This window comes from Neovison vison, chromosome X (genome assembly GCF_020171115.1).
Source record: "Neovison vison isolate M4711 chromosome X, ASM_NN_V1, whole genome shotgun sequence".
Taxonomy (NCBI): domain Eukaryota; kingdom Metazoa; phylum Chordata; class Mammalia; order Carnivora; family Mustelidae; genus Neogale; species Neogale vison.
Window position 1 is genome coordinate 47,916,006 of NC_058105.1, and position 17,776 is coordinate 47,933,781.

At 38.8% G+C, this 17,776-nt stretch overlaps 1 protein-coding gene across 3 annotated transcripts in view; it reads left to right on the forward strand.

Annotated features, from left to right (window-relative positions):
- PCDH19 (protocadherin 19) overlaps positions 1-14,693 on the forward strand; it is a 114,003-nt gene extending 99,310 nt beyond the window's left edge. For all 3 annotated transcript variants that reach the window (XM_044234560.1, XM_044234558.1, XM_044234559.1), the window contains one exon: positions 13,742-14,693. In XM_044234560.1, coding sequence (XP_044090495.1) covers positions 13,742-14,331 — 590 coding nt within the window. In that variant the 3' untranslated portion in view covers positions 14,332-14,693. The remainder of the gene's footprint in view (positions 1-13,741) is intronic.
- Positions 14,694-17,776: the final 3,083 nt, after the last annotated feature.

Genomic DNA, 17,776 nt, shown 5'->3' on the forward strand with positions numbered 1-17,776 from the left:
TTTATCATAGGGTGTGCAGACTATGTTTGTAGTTGTACAGTTAATATTCCTCTCCAAGTTTTTCTTGTAAGGGGTGCTGGTCAAATACCTTGCTGAGGACATTCCAGAAGGAGACACAGCTGTTTCTCATATTTGGAGCCACCCCCCCCCGAATTATTAGGCTTATTCTGAAGGTTCCTTGGTGGGAAGGAGGAAATGTCCCAGAGAACAGATTTTTTCCATATTGGTGGATTTTCTGTCAGACTTGGTGGCTGCTCTTGTTTCTGATTGCCTCCCTGTAGCTTCCCTGGAATTGAGAGTTTCTAGGCAGAAAGATTTGATGTGACGAGGAAAGGCTACAAAGCTGGAGGAAGAGAGTCTGAACTGAATGGTTAAGACAAGGCTATTTTGGGCATGGCAGAAACAAACTGAATCCTATGGGATGGAGAAAAGGGAAATGGGATGAGAAAAGAGGAATACGAATTAATTCATGAGAGCACTTCTTATTTATAGGTGGGAATAAAAGGTCCATTGAACTCCAGGGGAACCTTCCTTTATGCAGTGCCTGTGACTATGTTGAAATGTTGTAAAGGCAATTCCATCTTAAATGCACTGGGGGAGCTGACAACCTACAGTTCGTGGATTACACTTACACTATCTAGTGCATAATAATTTGCTCTTCCCCAACCCTGGACAGTCTTCAGGGTGTGGTCAGGATAAAGTAAATAGAACAGATGGAAGATTTCCTCTCAAGAGAGTTCAAGGGCTTCCTTAAACAAAGGCAAGATGTAAGCGACCCCTTTCACACTTTAACAACCTTTCAGAGAACTACCTAGGAAATTCTCTGGCTTCCTCACAATTCCCAAGTAATTTCTGAAACATTTAGATACTCTGATTAGTTTTGCTTTTTAAAATAAAAGTTGGTTTATGTGTGCTAAAAAAAAACCATCTGGACAATCTGTGTCTATTTGGGTGGCGCAGAAGAAAGGCGAACTTTTGTATCAATCTTTATTCCTTCTATAAACACAGATGACCAGAAGGGAAGGCTGTTATTTATGGTAATGCAGACCAGAAAAAAAGGCTATTATTTTCAGTCTGTTGAACAATACAAAAATGCTTCTCAAGCACTGTGTTCAGATGTTTCTTTTTATTAGCCGTCACACAAGGAATTAGACTCATTTCAAACAGTTCATTTTCCCACTCTTGTCCCTGTAAAATCATTACTCATGAGTGGTTTCTTTGTTGAAATACTGCTGACGTCCCATATTGGAATGGATAACAGGGCGTTGAACATATAAACTTTTCAGTTTGCATGAACTCTGGAAGAAGGGGGACAGAGATTCCCCAGGAGAATAAAATCATTTGTCAGTGTCCTTGTTTGTTAGTTACTGTCCTTTATAAGCATCTTATCCAGGAAGCTGTCAGCATTGCAACTCTGTGTTGTGTGTGTGTGTGTGTGTGTGTGCGCGCGCGCGTACGCACGCACGCACGCATGTGTGTGTGTGATTAATAACAGGAGAGAGCTCTTTGAATGCCAGCAGGAGGTTTAAAATATAATTCTGCATCTGCCCTGCTCTTTTCTCCTTTCCAATTTTTTTCTACCCCCTGCCTCCAATCCAAGACCATTAGGATAAATAAAGGAGTTATGCCATGTCTTAATACATGAGCAGATGATGATCCTTAGTTCTTGAGCTGGGCACCGTTTGCATTTTGCCAAAGCTGATTATTTTATCTGCAGTTTTAATAACAAGCCAGATTATTTTCTGTTCACTAACCGATAGAAGCAAATAAAAAGTTTGCAGAGTGGAATTGAGAGGATAAGAAAGCTCTAGGGCCAAAGAAGTCTTTTTCTTTAATTAATAAGTTCAGTTTACTCTTAGAATATTTCTATGCTAGAATCCAACTTCTTATATTAAATGAGTCTGCGCCCTTCCCCTCTGTAACTGCCAGATCGGAATCTCAGAGAACAGAAATCATGCAGGCTTGAATGAAGCTTTAAATTCTCTACTCTCAGTCCTTTCTTGTTTTCTGAACATAGAACTAGATTTCTCAGGGCTTCTCTAACCACAGCATGGCATTCCTTCATTAGGTACATGTTTTGCAGACCCAGTCATGAAAGATTGGCATATTATCCGACAAGGGGCAAATGCAATATAATGGAGTTCAGGAGATGTAACGTTTTGGAAAAACAGATTATCCCAAGGCTGTAAAGATACATGATCTGTACTAAAAGGGCAGAGCATTTAAGTTTTACCAGACTAGTTTTAATAATCTTTTGATTTGTTCCATGGATTTTTTTGCAGCTTTATTGAGAAATAATTGACATATAATCCTCCATTGTTTTAACCTGTGAATGGAAATGAGTATTCAGGATGATGAGGACTGGTGGTGGTATGTGCACATGCATGTGTATGAATGTGTGTGTGTGTGTGCATGCGTGCGCACATGTGTGTGTGATCTGTTTTTGTGCTTTAATCTAGGCTCACTATGCGTCAGTATGTGCACAGATTTTACTAGACCTGTATCAGAGTGTCTTAACCCCTGTCATCTCAACCAAAAAGCCTTCTGCTACTCTTATAATTCAGAGTTGAGCCACCTCAGAAAAAGCCCTCACAGCTGTGGCCCAAAGAGATTCCAAGAGTTCTTTGATGTTTCAGATGGAGCAACCATTTTTTCTTTCAATGGAGAGTTGGACAAGCTAAGGGCCAGGGGGTCAAACATTAACTGTCATGTGCTAAAGGTGTAAAGGACTTTTTCTTCCTAATAAGAGCAGCAGGACAAGCATAGGATGCCTTCAAATGATCCGGCTTCCTCAAAGAATACATTAACTGGTTTCACTTCTGAATTTGTCTAATTGCTTTTGTGGCAGAACCCTGAAAAATGGAACTTGCTTTCTATTAGTATGATTAAATGGACACTTGGAAAAAGAATAATTATAAGTATTTCTAAGGAAAAGAGCAAAATAATAAAACTGAGCATTGTCTATGAAAGATGGATAATGACAAGTAAACATAGAAGGTGGTGTCTGATCCCATCAATTTTGGTATTCATTATTCATAGTTATTATTCATAGATTTGAGCACAAATGTTAGGCCTGCACCTCAATGACACATTTGCATTTTATTTTAAGTTGATTTCTACCTGGTTTTGCAAACAAGGATTTAATGGTTTTTCTTGTCTTTCAGTCTCTCTCTGTTGCTATAGCTTATCTTTCTCATATACTGACTTCTTTCCATTTCACACTATCTCAATCATCTGTCTCATTCCCTTATCCAAGATTCATTCATTCCTTTCCTCCCCCACTTCCTCCTTCCCTCCCTCTAAAGTTCTAGAAGAAAAGATTTCTAGCCATAAAAGTGATATTCAAATAGATTCCCCCTAGGCAATCGATTTACTTTTAATTTGTCTGAAACTAAGCTTTTCTTTGTTGCAATGAGGAAGGATTGAAACTGCTGTAAAATTTATTAGCTTCCAGGAAGATATTTGAAATGAAATTTTTTTAATGATTGTGCTGTTTGCTGTACCCAGAAGCGGTGTCATAGCAATTACAGTATTCCAGATGGTTGCTGAAGTTACACTGAAACATCAAGATAATGCTAGACTTTTCTATGAGGCTTTTGTTGGTAACAAATAGTCCAACGTAGGTAGTTAATAGATATTAATCTTTCTGATACTTGTGTGTGCCTCCAGTGACTATTTCTGGTGACTTCTACCTAGCTGATGTCATGACGTACACTATCCTTTTTTTTTTTTAAGATTTTATTTATTTATTTGACAGACAGAGATCAGAAGTAGGCAAAGAGGCAGGCAGAGAGAGAGGATGAAGCAGGCTCCCTGATGAGCAGAGAGCCTGATGCAGGGCTCCATCCCAGGACCCTGAGACCATGACCTGAGCCGAAGGCAGAGTCTTTAACCCACTGAGCCACCCAGGCGCCCCGACTATCCTTTTGAATCATTGCAAGAGACAGTGATTGGTTTACTGAGAACTTTATTTTTCAAATGTGAAAGAAATGATTGGAGAATTACTAATGTTGCTTCTTAGCTTCCCCAGCCAGTAATAAGAACATTTTGGCAGTCAAAAATCTTCAAAGATTTTAAAAATTTCTGCTGCAACATTTTTTTGTCTTATGTATGGTATTGCCTGTTTTACAAAACTGAATGTCCTGGGACTTGACTGAAGGAAGCGTCAGTTCCTGTTAAGAGGAACACCAGCTTTTTTTCCCCCCTCCAACATTAAATTTTCATTAAAAAAGGAAAGGTTTTTTTCCCTCTCCTGGCTAACATACCCTGTTTCTCTCGCTTTCTATACTAGTCTTATTTGTGCCATCCTCACTACATATTCTATCTAATCCCCTGAAGCTCATGACCAACATAAAAGTGGCCTTTTTTCTCAAACTAAAGATGCATTAGCAATTTCCTTATTTTCCAGGAAAGAGTAAAACCAAGTTGGCAATGACTTTAATTCAGCGCTACTTGTAAGGATCATCTGAAGGTTCTGTCTTGCCAGCAGCATAAACTACCTGTAGAATGTGTGAAATGGTCTGACTATTTTTAATCTACACAAAATCAAACAACTGGCTTGAACTCTTCACAGAAGTGACTAGGTGTTATAGGTGTCTGACAGATACAGGCTAAGGGATTTAATTCTGTGGACATTGTACAATGAAACCTTAAAATATGGTTCCACTTTGCTCAGAGTTTCAGTATTTCTGTGTTCCTCCTTTGGGGGACAAGTTCATTGCCCTTCTGTGACACCTCATATTTGACTTGTAAACATGCCTTTTCATAGTTTCTAAGCACCCAGATGAAGTCCAGCACTTTGTAAGATAATTTTCTTTACCATAGAAGCCAAAATACAAACATTCCGGTTTAGTCAATTTCTGCTTGTCTCAGTCACTGTGAACACATCTTCTTTCTTAGTCTCAGTTTTCCAGGCAGCCTTCTGCTTCATTTCCTTGCTCCCCATGCATCAGTACAAATGATTTCTACTTATATACATCTTGAAATCTCTTATTTATGGGTTGAATTGAATTGAGTGCTAGTACAAAAATGAAAACTCCAGGGACTATTGTGATTGCCCAAACTGCAACTTAGATTGTATGACTGACTGTACATGTCACACTATCGTCTATCATAAATACTCAATTCTCAAGCATTCAACTTCAATATGTTTTAACTTTGTCTCTTTGACACCAGCTCAGCACTGAAGATTCCATTGAAGATAATTCAGTTGCTTTGAATTCTGAAAGGGGCATCTTTTCAATCTATTTTCATGTTGTACTGGGAGTGAGTGAATTTCAGGTGCATAGACTGTGAATGAGGAGAGAGGCTTATGTGCCATTTGGCATCACAGAGGCCAAGTGTTAGGTGGTACTTGCTAATTGATGCTCGTCTGTCAAATGGTCTAGAACAAGATTGGGGTCCATCAGTTTTTTTTAACCATCCTCTCCATCCCAAGCTAAAACTCAACTTTACAGATTCCTGCTTTTTAACGGGTTAGCTATCCTGAAAATGCCAAGCTATGCTAATCGGGGCTGCCCCTTTTCTTTGCCTATCTGCTGTTTTTTGACATCTCTTTGTCGGCCTCAGGAAACTTGTGCCTACACCCTATTCCCCACCGTGCCCTTCCTAGGTATCTCTACCTCTAGACATTTGTAGCCTTTATTATTCCACAAAAACTTTCCTAACCTGGGTCCCCTTCACACATATTTTTGCTGTATCACCAAAGAAAGTCTAATGATCTCAGTTTTGTAGTGGATTCTCTTATTTTAACAGAGACCTTTAATGCTTGTACCTGGCTGAATGAAAAATGTGGGAATTTCTCTCTCTTTTACAAGGGCTGGCTTTTGGATAGCTCTCCTTTGGCATCCATCAAATAATACTACGTAGGTGTTCTGAGTATCATCACGGTTCTGGCATCTTACTCCTTCTACCTGTTGTCTGTCAGACCATAGTGCTGTGAGAAGGGCTGCTAACAAGTCGGATGCTAGGGAACAGAAGAAGAAAAAGGAAGTATTAGGGAGGAACCAAAATGTCAGAAAATTCTGAAAGAAAGAGATGAATGGTGTGAGAAAGAGACCAGGCATTGTAGTGTAATTTGTGATTTACTTATTACACTAGAGCGACTGCTAGTTATCTTGATGTCATTGGTTCATGAATCTCTAGGAATATCTCAGCCTTCACTGATGTGCCCTTGAATATTTTATAGATGGAACTCCAACTTTTCTTGCCAAAACTTTGGGTTCTTTAGGAAGTGAGTGTAAACTCCTTTCAGAATTACAGCCTGGGAGTACTCAGGGAAGTTGTCATTTTGCAAAGTCCTAAGCTCTTATTGAACTTTTGTTAGTTTCTCTAAACACCCAAAAGAAGCCCAGTCCTTAATATGTCAATCAGAGCATAACCAATAGCATGGAGGACAAGGGGCGTTAGAGAGTAGTAGGGAATTTGGGTAAATTGGAAGGGGAGGTGAACCATGAGAGACTATGGACTCTGAAAAACAGTCTGAGGGGTTTGAAGTGGCGGGGGGGGGGGTGGGCGGTTGGGGTACCAGGTGGTGGGTATTATAGAGGGCACGGCTTGCATGGAGCACTGGGTGTGGTGAAAAAATAATGAATACTGTTTTTCTGAAAATAAATAAATTGGGAAAAAAAAAAGAACATTGAAAAAGAAAAAAAAATAAAATGACACAAATGAACTCTTTAAAAAAAAAAAAAAAAAAAAAAAAAAGATCAAAACCAAGACAAAATGTTTAAAGCCTGGATAATATTTCCAGCTCCTCTCTCTTCTTCCCTTCCTCTCTTCCCTTCCTTCTTCCTTCCTTCCTTCTTTCCTCCTTCCCTGTCTTCATTCCTTCATCCCTTCTTTCCTTCCCCTCCTTCCTCTTTCACTGAGCCCATTGCTATTCTCCTTGCCCTGTTAAGTTACAGATGTTCTTTCCCTTGACTTTGCAGGCCTTAAAATGCTTTTAAGAACTCTTTCCAGGATAATTATTTCTTTTGGTAATTCCTGGCATATTTGGGGCATTAATTTTGCCATCCATATTTTAATTAATTTTGCCAGAAAGAGTCAGCATCTGCAGTTGGTCTCAAAGGCTCACTATAAGGTCCCATTTTTGGTTTCAATTTTATAGGAATTAGCAGCAGTTGTGTTTGATGCCAAGAAAACAATGCTTGATATTTGAATAACACATTCATTTAATAAAATAGTTGCTTATGCTTATTGCATTGTTAACTTATTAGAGTACAGGCCTATTAACTGTTGTTAAAATTAAAAACTCCGAAGCACATAACAAATATATTTTCAACTGCACATCAAAGCATGGTACATTTCTTTAAGACCTGCATATAGTATTTAGGAAACCACTGAGTGGCTAAGATGACACTTGACTTTAATATTTCTTAAGTGCTACATTTACTTTATTATTTGTGACACAGCCATCCAGTTTTCTTTGTAGGTTTTCTTGGTGTTTCTACTAAATAGAATAGTAATTTCCAATTTTAGGAGTTGTATCAGTGGCACAGTATCTGGTGTGCTGACTAAAGTTTTTTTATTGCTATCACTCATATACCTTTTTTTTATCCAATCGCATTAAACTGTTACTGAGTACCTGCTCTATGCTGGACACATTGCTAGCTTCTTTGGGTATGGGAGAGAACAAAATAAATATCATCTTTGTTCATTTAGAGTTTATAAGCTAACATTGAGTATAAATATTAGATAACTATAATGAGTGTTATAAAAGGAAGTGGTGGTCTCTCTAAGGGATCAGGGATTCCCTGAGAAAGTTAAATTTAAACGGAGACTTCAGGGATAATGTATCAGTTATAAATAGTGTTCAACTGCTGGTAATAAAGACTCTTCTCTCCCACTAAAGAAAATGAATTGATGGCCTAACCAAGAGAGAGGCTTATTTTTCCTCTTATATGAAAGAAGTTCAGGTCTAGTGAGGTGGGTCTATAATATATTTGGTATCCCAGAGCTCTTCCACCTTTCTATTCTGCTATCCATAGGCATGTGGCTTCCATCCTCAGGGTTGCTTCATGGTGGTAAGATGGATACTGTAGATCCAGCCATCATGTCTCCATTCCAGGCAGGACAAAGCAGGAAGGAATAAGGACAAAAGGGTCTCTCCAGCTAAATCACCCCCCTCCTCCTATTAAGAAGTTTTCTTGACATCCTGCCTTCAAAACATTGGTCCAATCTTAGTTAAATGGCCACGCCTTTTGACAAGGGAGGCCAGGAAATCCAGTGTTTTAGCTGGCACATTGCCAATCCCAACCAATAAGTGGTTCTATTTCTAAATATTAAATATAGATATAGATAGTTGGGTGCAGTTCATTATGTGTGCTTCAGATGATTAAGAGGTAGGTATATTTAATATAAGAGTCTTACATAATATAAATATAAGAGGGGATATTTCCTAGCAGTTATGTTTTCTTGATTAGGCACACATGAGAAATTTTGACAACACTTAACCTGTTCATAATTGGTGCTACCATCCCCTCCATTATATCTTACAAAAATTGCTTTTGTTGTAGATTATTTTGCTCAGGGGGTGATGTAGATTAAGCTAAGTGGATGCATGTGAGTATAATCCAGGAAGCTTTCCTGATTTACATATCACTTGCTTATAGGTTATGTTACTGCTGCTACTTAGAAGTAACTAACTACTTGAGCTCTTAGGAACTGGCACTCACTTCAACTTTCCCTTTCTGCCTCATTGACTGCAGATCACTTTTGAGGAGGTAGCCCATAGCTCTTGTTAACTGTTACCTTGAACTTTTCTATGCTAGTTTTTTGTCTCTGATCATTGATATCTTTGAGTTAAATACATCCAAACTCTGAATCACAATAAAGACCTGCAACATTATGGAACACATCCATTGTGGCTGGACATCTATACAAACCCAACAGAGCTTCTTAGCTCTTCTATTCCACCAGGACTTAGAGAGTTTTAGCAAAGCCTGAGATGGCGTTTTCATCATTTTCTTCTTTTACTTTGGTTGGGGCCATGTGTAGGCTCCTTCTGGTGTGGAAGCACATTGTTTGCCTACATCTGAAGAGATCGTGGTTTTATGAGGAGGGTAGAAATTGCTGCAAAAAGATTTGCTAATATTTGGACAAAATAACATATTCTCTCCTTTTTCTATTTGAATTACTTACCTATCCATCATGTCTTAATCATTGTTGTATCTTATACCTTTTATTTGAGGCAAAATAAAAAAAAAATTTTTAAGATTTTCATTATATATTTGGGAGAGAACAAAAGCAAGAGAGATCACAGAGGGAGAGGCAGACTCCTGCTGAACAGAGAGCCTGATGCAGGGCTCGATCCCAGATCCCTGGGCCAAAGGCAAACGCCTAACCAACTGAGCCACACAGGCACCCCTAAGATATAATTTTTTTTTTGCCAGAGGTTCTAGGTTTCTGTTGCCAAGGTCCCTAAGGACAGATTGTGACCAACTACATATTACCACCTGGATTGAAGTGATAGTATGTATTTTTTTCTCTGTATTTTGAATTTTGGTCTAAACCTGATCAAAAGAATGGCTTTGAGATTTGTGTGTTCCTCTTCTGAACTTATGTGTTTTACCTATTTATTTTTGTAAACCTTAGGGACAAGTTCAGAATCAGGGAAGACCAATTTGCAAACTCATTATTCACCCCTAATTATTTATACATTTGAATTAAAGACATCTGCCTTCATTTATCTGTACCTGACAATGTGTTTGAAATTCCACAACTATATGTGGATTTTAGAGGTTTACATTTTGCTTTTTGTAGGCTCTGACCAAGATGTAACAAGGTATAGAGTCATAAATAGACACATAAGAGGAATCTTAGCAGGGAATTAGTGAATTATTAGCTGACCTCTGTTTCAGCTGAAGCCTACATCTTGACAGTTAATTTTTTTGACAACTAATTTTTATGATACAAAATGGTTCCTCTCTACTCTCATACCTCCATCCCTAGCCCCAGCACTACATGATGGCAGACACATAACCTCTACCAGTCCTATGCTATCCCAGAAAGTAGTTTATTTGCTTTTTCACATCTGGTCTGACTTCATTGCTATTCTTAAGGGGCTTTGTATTGTGACTTTCTCACTTTTAATATGTAATTTCCTTACTAAACTGAAGTTTTGGCTTTTGAAAAAGTAATATACCTGCAATACATTTATGAATGTAGTTTACCTTTGGCTGGAAAGACATTCTTCCTGCCTATCTATATTCAACATGTTCTCTTTCATATTTCACATTGCTATAAACACTAAAGCCAGGTTAGATTTTTGTTTTAAATTCAATTAGCAAACATAGAGTACATCATTAGTTTCAGATGTGGTGTTCAATAATTTATTAGTTGCATATAACACCCAGTACTCATCACATTGAACTGACACCAATGTCTTTGAGTGTTGTTTGATACTAAAAATGATAAACAGCAAGTCACTGCTCTTAGTAAGGATTTAAAGAAATAAAAGATATCAGATCGAAGCCAGGCATGAAACAATGTGAGGAAATGATTCTCTTAGATTCAAGTCTTTGGCTGCATTGAGGTAAGAACAGTGAACATATAAGTTCACATACTTAATCCAAAAAAATACTTATTTTTTAATCCTATATAGAGCTGGAATAGGCTTAGTGATATTGATGTGTAGGCTTATGATCACAGTCCTGGGGATGCTGAGTGAGTTTACCCTTTCCTCGTCCTGGGTTTGGGGGGTAATTTATCCATTTAGGCAGTGGGTAAGTTGAAAGTGAGTACTGTCTTTGCAGAGAAGCTTCTAAGACTGAGTTCTCTGCTCTGGTCTGCCCAGATTCATAAGATCTTACAGGTGTCTGTCTCTGGATTCTCTCCTCTCCTTCTGTGTGTGGTGGGGATCCAGGTCTTCCCATGCTGTTCATTTGAAGCAGTCTAATATGGGAAAGAGCACTGTACTTGCATTCAGTATAACACATGGATGGCATTCTCCTACTGAAATGTGTTAAAAAACAAGCAAACAAACCTGCATCTCCAAATTGGAAGGTCAGCTACTTGATACTAAAAACTCAAATGAGAGCTGTATATTGAGCTCATTAGGATGATTCTGCTAGATTATAATTCCCCACTGTTCTACTGTAGGTGTGTGACTAAGTGGCCAATAATATCATTCTGAAGGTCAGCTGGGATTCCTCTTAATAGCTGGTCAAATGTCCATGGTTCCAAGGTTCAGAGACTAAGTCCTTCATGACTTGGTGCTATAAATTAGGAACAAAAGGAGAGGGATCTCATAGTCTAATGGACATTTTTTTTTCTTTTTGTTGGCTTCCAGGACCCTCTTACTCAGATTTGTAGAAATAGAAGTTAGTTATTAAACTATTTCCCAATTTACACCTCCTTAATCTTTACCTCAGAACAAATACACTAATTCTTTAGAGCTATTTCTCGGAAAGTTATAATATGGACTTTAGAGGAGATGGAGAAGAAAGAACAAAACATCTTTTTTGGAAACCCTGAACATGTGAATTCTGTCCTACTGGAGGGATCTTGGGTGCTTCCTGGGAAAACAGTGGATTTGGATGAAACTGATTGTGGGTGGATCATCTGTACTCTCCCGCTGATGTTGGACTCTATACAAAGCAAGTGTTTCCTAAGTATGTTCCAGCATGTTTTCCTTACTTTCATATTTTCTGTCTTCGGGACATACACATTTGGAATGATGATAGGTATCAGAGGGCAGCTCTGAGAGAGTTTGCTGGGAAGAGGCAGAGAAAAGGCTTTGACAACTCTTTATTTTGTAGAGGTGGTCATGCAACCCTAATGTGGAACTATGCTGGAATTCACAGAAGCGTTGCCCTATCTATGTAGAAGGCACTTATCTTTCTGGTGAAAATGCTTATTTGTTATTTGGCTTCATATCTACAAAATTCTGGGTTTTTTATTCTCCACCACTGAAAAGGAGCATAATATGGCTATCTTAAAGATCAATTGGCAAGTTGTTTCCCAGTACACTGAAAGGGTCTTAACTTTGATTGGCTTTTCAGTAGTTTAAACTATGTCAAAGGCCGTTCCCAGAGTTGTGTTGAAATCTGGACTCAGCCAGGATTAGGCCTTGACATCTAGTGGCTTCCAATGCCTTTTCTCCAACTGGTGAGGTATACATCCAATTCAACCATTGTTTCTTGAGCCTCCCCTCATATGTGCCCCTTTACCAAAATAACTTCTGATAGATGAGGCAGAACATTGCCTCTTTGCTATGTCATTTACTATTTAAAAATAAGCAGCAAACAAAGAAATATAAGTATATAAGGAAGGTATGTTATATATAGACTATTATCAGGCAAAACCCTGAATTTCAGACTTCTTCCCCCAGCAAAAAAGCAATCACAGAATATATTTTCAACATCTTTTGGCATGCTTTTTTTTTTCCAGTCTTTTCTTGTCTCCCTACCTCCTCGGATCCTGCCCTAAGGTTTTCTGTAAATGTTAAACTGCTCATATTTTGATGCTCTATATAATGTGATGAAAATTTTGATTAGGTCATCCTCACACAAGAATGTAATATAAATAAAAATGGATTTGGAAGATGAACAATTTTCCAATGGACAAGCAGAAATTAACCCTGGGCCCATGCCTTGATGAAAACCATGTACAAAGCCTCTCCAAGAGTCAAATTAAAGCCTTAACTCTAAATGAACCTGATTTGAGAAGAGGAAAAAATGTCTCAGCAATAATTATGTATTTCAACTGCTGAATAGATATAATAGAGTTAAAGTAATCCATGAAAGATTTCTTTAAGAAATATGATCCTAATGGGGCGCCTGGGTGGCTCGGTGGGTTAAGCCTCTGTCTTCAGCTCAGGTCATGATCCCAGGGTCCTGGGATTGAGTCCCGCTTTGGGCTCTCTGCTCAGTGGCGAGCCTGCTTCCCCCTCTCTCTGCTTGCCTCTCTGCTTACTTGTGATCTCTCTCTGTCAAAATAAATAAACAAAATCTTAAAAAAAAAAGAAATATGACCCTAACAAAACTGCAGATAAGGAAAATAAGGAGGGATGGCTAGTTGAGTATAATTAAATGATGCTCAGCCTATGAGTGAGGTGTGCATAGGGTCAATCAAAGCTTATGGGTCAGATGGAAGGAAAATATCTCAGTATATGCCTTCTAATGGGAAATCAAGTCATGTAAATAACTTAGTGAGAAGATTGGCTGGTGGAACTGATGGCCAAAAAGAAGTGAAGTGATTGGGTTTTCAAAGAAAGCACAATACCAATCTAAAATTAAGCATGTCGTGTCACTGACAAGTAGGGTGGAAACACGGTTGGCAGGGCTGTTTTTCAAAAGTATGGCCAAGACTTCTCAGATACATGGACTGTTGAATTTCCTGCTCTGCCTCTACTCCCTCTTCTGCTGGAACCAGTTTCAAATGCAGCTGACTTTTAGCAGGAGTTGTTGATAAAAATGCTGACTCTCAGCACCTTGACACTCAGGATTAATCTTTTTAAAAATACATTTTTTTTCATCATAATGTGTTTCCCTTTAGGTTTTTAGTTTTGTCAGCAGTGAGAACAACAAAAATAATAATAAAAGAGAGGAGTATACAGGGCGAGATCTACGGCCTTTTAAAAATCCAATTCTTTACACCTGTCCCAAAAGGCAATAAAGGACTATCTAAAAGTGCCATTTCCCAAAAGGGCCCATGGGTACCTAAGAAACCAGAACACTGGGGAATAACAATGATTCCTGGGAAAAGCTGATGTAATCGACATTTTATTTTCTCCAAACAGATCAGAATGAAGGATTTCATTGCAGGGAAGAATGTCGGATTCTTGGCCACTCTGACAGGTGCTGGATGCCCCGAAATCCCATGCCCACCCGCTCCAAGTCCCCTGAGCACATGAGGAATGTCATTGCACTGTCCATTGAAGCTACTGCTGCTGATATTGAGGCTTATGACGACTGCGGCCCCACCAAGCGGACTTTTGCAACCTTCGGAAAAGATGTCAATGACCCCCCTGCTGAGGAGAGGCCTGCCTTGAAAGGCAGGAGAACTGTCGATGTGACCATCTGCAGCCCCAAGGTCAGCGGTGCTATCCGGGAGGCGGGCAATGGCTGTGAAGCTATTAGCCCTGTCACCTCCCCCCTGCACCTCAAGAGCCCTCTGCCCACCAAGCCCTCGGCGTCTTACACCGTTGCCCTGGCACCCCCGGCCCATGATCTGGAGCAGTATATCAACAATGGCCCATCTCGTCCCTCTGAAGCTGAACCCCATGGAGCTGACAACGAGAAAGTCATGTATGAGGTCAACCCCACTCTGAAGGAGGGTCCTGACAAAGGGTCTCCTGGTGTGAAGCGTCTGAAGGATATCGTTCTCTAAAGCAGTCTCGGGGAAGAAGAGGGAGAAACCATGCTGGTTATCAAGGAAGCAGGAGCTGATTGTTTTGATTGCTCACCAATGGTTGGTTCTTGAGTGGTTGTTATTTCAGAGCTTTCCCTAAATATATTGTTTATAAGTGACTGTCATTCTGTGACAATCCCTCTCATTTCAACAGGCAGCAGGGGTGTTCAGTTGGAGCAAATTAGCTTTGGCTTGGGTTGTTCATGGGGCCTTGATGTTGGGGAAACAGAGACAAATTCAGTTGTGAAAAGTATTATGTATTAAGTGTTTGAATTTATATATTTTTCTATGTCAAAATTATAATATAAATCACCATTATCTGTGGAGGATTACATTTAAAAACAACAACAAAAACAAAAAAAGAGAAAGCTCTGGATACCTTTAATAAGCTTGCCACTGTTTTATAGTGTAGACAAGTTAATGGTCATTTATTGTGTACTATTCATCGATTCAGTGATGTGAAATTGAGCCCCCAAAAGGTTGTTTTCGAAGCTTGAGTACTTTCCAATGCCACTACTTTGCTGTGGACACCCCTGCTTTAAGAACCCTTTTGCTAGCTGTGCTATTGTTGTATTTGATATTGCAAATTGCTATGTGTGTGGTGATAGCAAAAGGCTTTTAGAAGTTGGTTTTTTTTTCTTAAAAAATAAACTATAGACAAAAACAAAGTGCAAAAAGCTGAGATGGCCAGTGAATGAGCAACACCACACATATAGATTGAAAACTTGGAAGATACTCACTCATGGAGGATACCCATGTACTGGTTACTCACCACCTTGCAGAGTATTTCTCCTGCCTTTCAGTCTTCTGCCCAGATCAGTGATAGATCATTACAGAAAGTCATTTTTGGATATTCTGCTATCTAATTTGCAGTTGTCAGAACTACTGTGCTGAAAGTTTTATGGCATCATTCTTTAAAATTTTCAGGCCCTGAATGGGAAAGTTGCTCCTGAAGTTATCAGTTTCCAGGCTTAGAAATTCCCTGTCCCCAATCATCTAAAACTCAAAAAGACTGAATCTATTTTGAGATCTAAATTAGCATCTTTTCCGACACACACTTCCTGATTCAGTGTTTCCCAACCACAATTTGAATTAGACTGCAAAGCATGTTGGGGGCTGGAATTGAGAACTCCATGTTGCTCTGTATTGTTGGATAATAAATAGGAATAGAGTAAGCAGTACAAAGGTGTACATTTAGGAAAAGATAGGTGACCAGTAACAGCATCACTAATCCAATTATTGTGCCTTCTAAATGGAGACACTTGGACACTTGAACTCATCTTTTTATAACTAATACTTCTTTTTAAAATTAAAAATGTGAACAGGAAACTATTGAAAATCCTTTAGATTTAGCTAACTCTTTGCTGTAGGCTAAGAATACACCTTTTATTACTAACAAGTTTGTTACTCACATTCTTTTTTTGTTTAACATTGTTTAACATTTCTCCAACTCCCCCATTTAGTGTTTATTAATATTTAGTAGCCAACATAGTATTCTTGCAGCCTTAGAGTTCATTATTTAAAACTAAACAGATATGTCACATTTGCTCTGCCTTAGTCTTAAAGAAGTTATTTCTAGAGCAACAAGTGTGGTTCTGTTCTCATTTGTTTCATTTTTTGAAATTCAAGAGTACCCAGAAAAAAGGCTTAGAGGTAAGAGCATGAAAATGCAAAAAAAAAAAAAAAGGGATTTATTTTCTTAAGTTTAGTTGGATAAGTGAGCTCTTTTAAATGTTCTAGTTACTTTTGTCTGAGTTCCTGGCTTTATACATTACTAGGAATATTTTCCTTTATGGGAGGGAGGGTTTTGAGGGAGGCTGGTAGGTAAGGCAGTAGGGATGGGGTTAGGTAGGAGAGAATATTTCTGAAAAAGAACCTATAATGAAGCTATAAATTCATCCTTCTTTCTTATTCTGTGCTGAATACTACCTCATGCAAAATACTGGTGTGGCTGAAAATACCCCTTGAGACTGATATAATTAGAGATTAATTTTCATTTTGGCTCATTTTGGCTCATTTCATGAGCTCTCATTTACTTTTTTCCCTCTCTGATTCATTTCATTTTAGCAGATTTTGAATTAGGTATATATTTGTGTTTTCAAGTGACTATTTGATAAACACATTAAAATTATTTTTTTCCTATAAGTTATGATGGGTGCCTATAGAATTTAGACTGTTCTTCACCTGATCCATCCTGATACTGTGTTGTTAGCTACCACACCAAGGTCACTTTCGAGTTAGATTTGACAGTTTTTGTACAGGTGTATTTCCTACTATGCTCAGAGAGAATGAGGGAGCTGAGAAGACTGTGGCAAGCGGGAATGTTAAATATTATATAGCTGTTGAGCCAGAGAGGGCACTGGCTGCCATGTCTCTTACCAGCCAGGTTGAAAATCGTTAGAGTAGCAGTGGCATTGATTTTGATATTTTCCCCCATTTTTTTCAGAACTCAGTTTCAAGCTACAGACCAATCGCCCCCCCCTTTTTTTTAATCAAAATACTTTTTTTCCTCAGTGGGAAGTCAGAGATTTTTTGGGGGGGCTCCTAAACCCTTTATTGAGCATGTTCAGAGAATTCCCCTCTAAGGAAAGTATCTTTTTTTCCCTCTTTCTACAACTGTCTGATGTATACACACTCCCAGAAGCACAAGTGCGTCCTAGGAGGGCCTTGTAAGCTAGTTTTATAGACAAGATATGCTGCAAGCAGGAATTCTGTGCAAGGATCCTAGATTTCCTTTTGGCTCATGTTTTTCCCTTCTTTTCAAGATGAAAAGCCACATAAGGCCAGAGAACCAAATATTCTTCCTTTTCCCCCCTCTCTAAACATGTTACACATTTCAATGTAAGGGGGCAGTTTCAGTTCCTAAATTCTAGGGAGTTCTATTCCATCTATTCTGATGTCCCTTTTGGGAAGGAGTTGGTGTTGAGGCATGACTTGCTTTTCTAAACAGCTGCATTGGGCACATCCTTGGACAGGTAAACTTCTTCATGCAATATAAAGGCTTTAGTTTGCATTGATTGCTTTTTTCCAAATACGGGAATATGCTATATACAAAGAATAGGAAGAAGAAGAGAGCCATGCTGTGTGGAATCTCTTTTTTTTTTTCTGTTCTATTGACTGATCTTTGACCCTGTTCAGAATGAAACTCTCTTTGATCCTCTTAAAGCCAGTAGAGTAAATTGTGGTCCACCTCATTGTCCAAATAGGTAATAGGCCAAGGGATCCTGCAGTTCTTAAAAGGCAGTTGTTCTTGAAGTATAGTCTTTGAATCCGCAGCAACCACATCACCCGGGAACTTCTCAGAATTGATAATTCTCTGCTCTCACCCAGACCAACTGAAGCAAAAGTGCTGGCAGTGAGGCCTAGTAATTCATATGGATCAGATGGCCTCTAAAGGTTGAGGGCTTGTTAAACACAGGTTGAT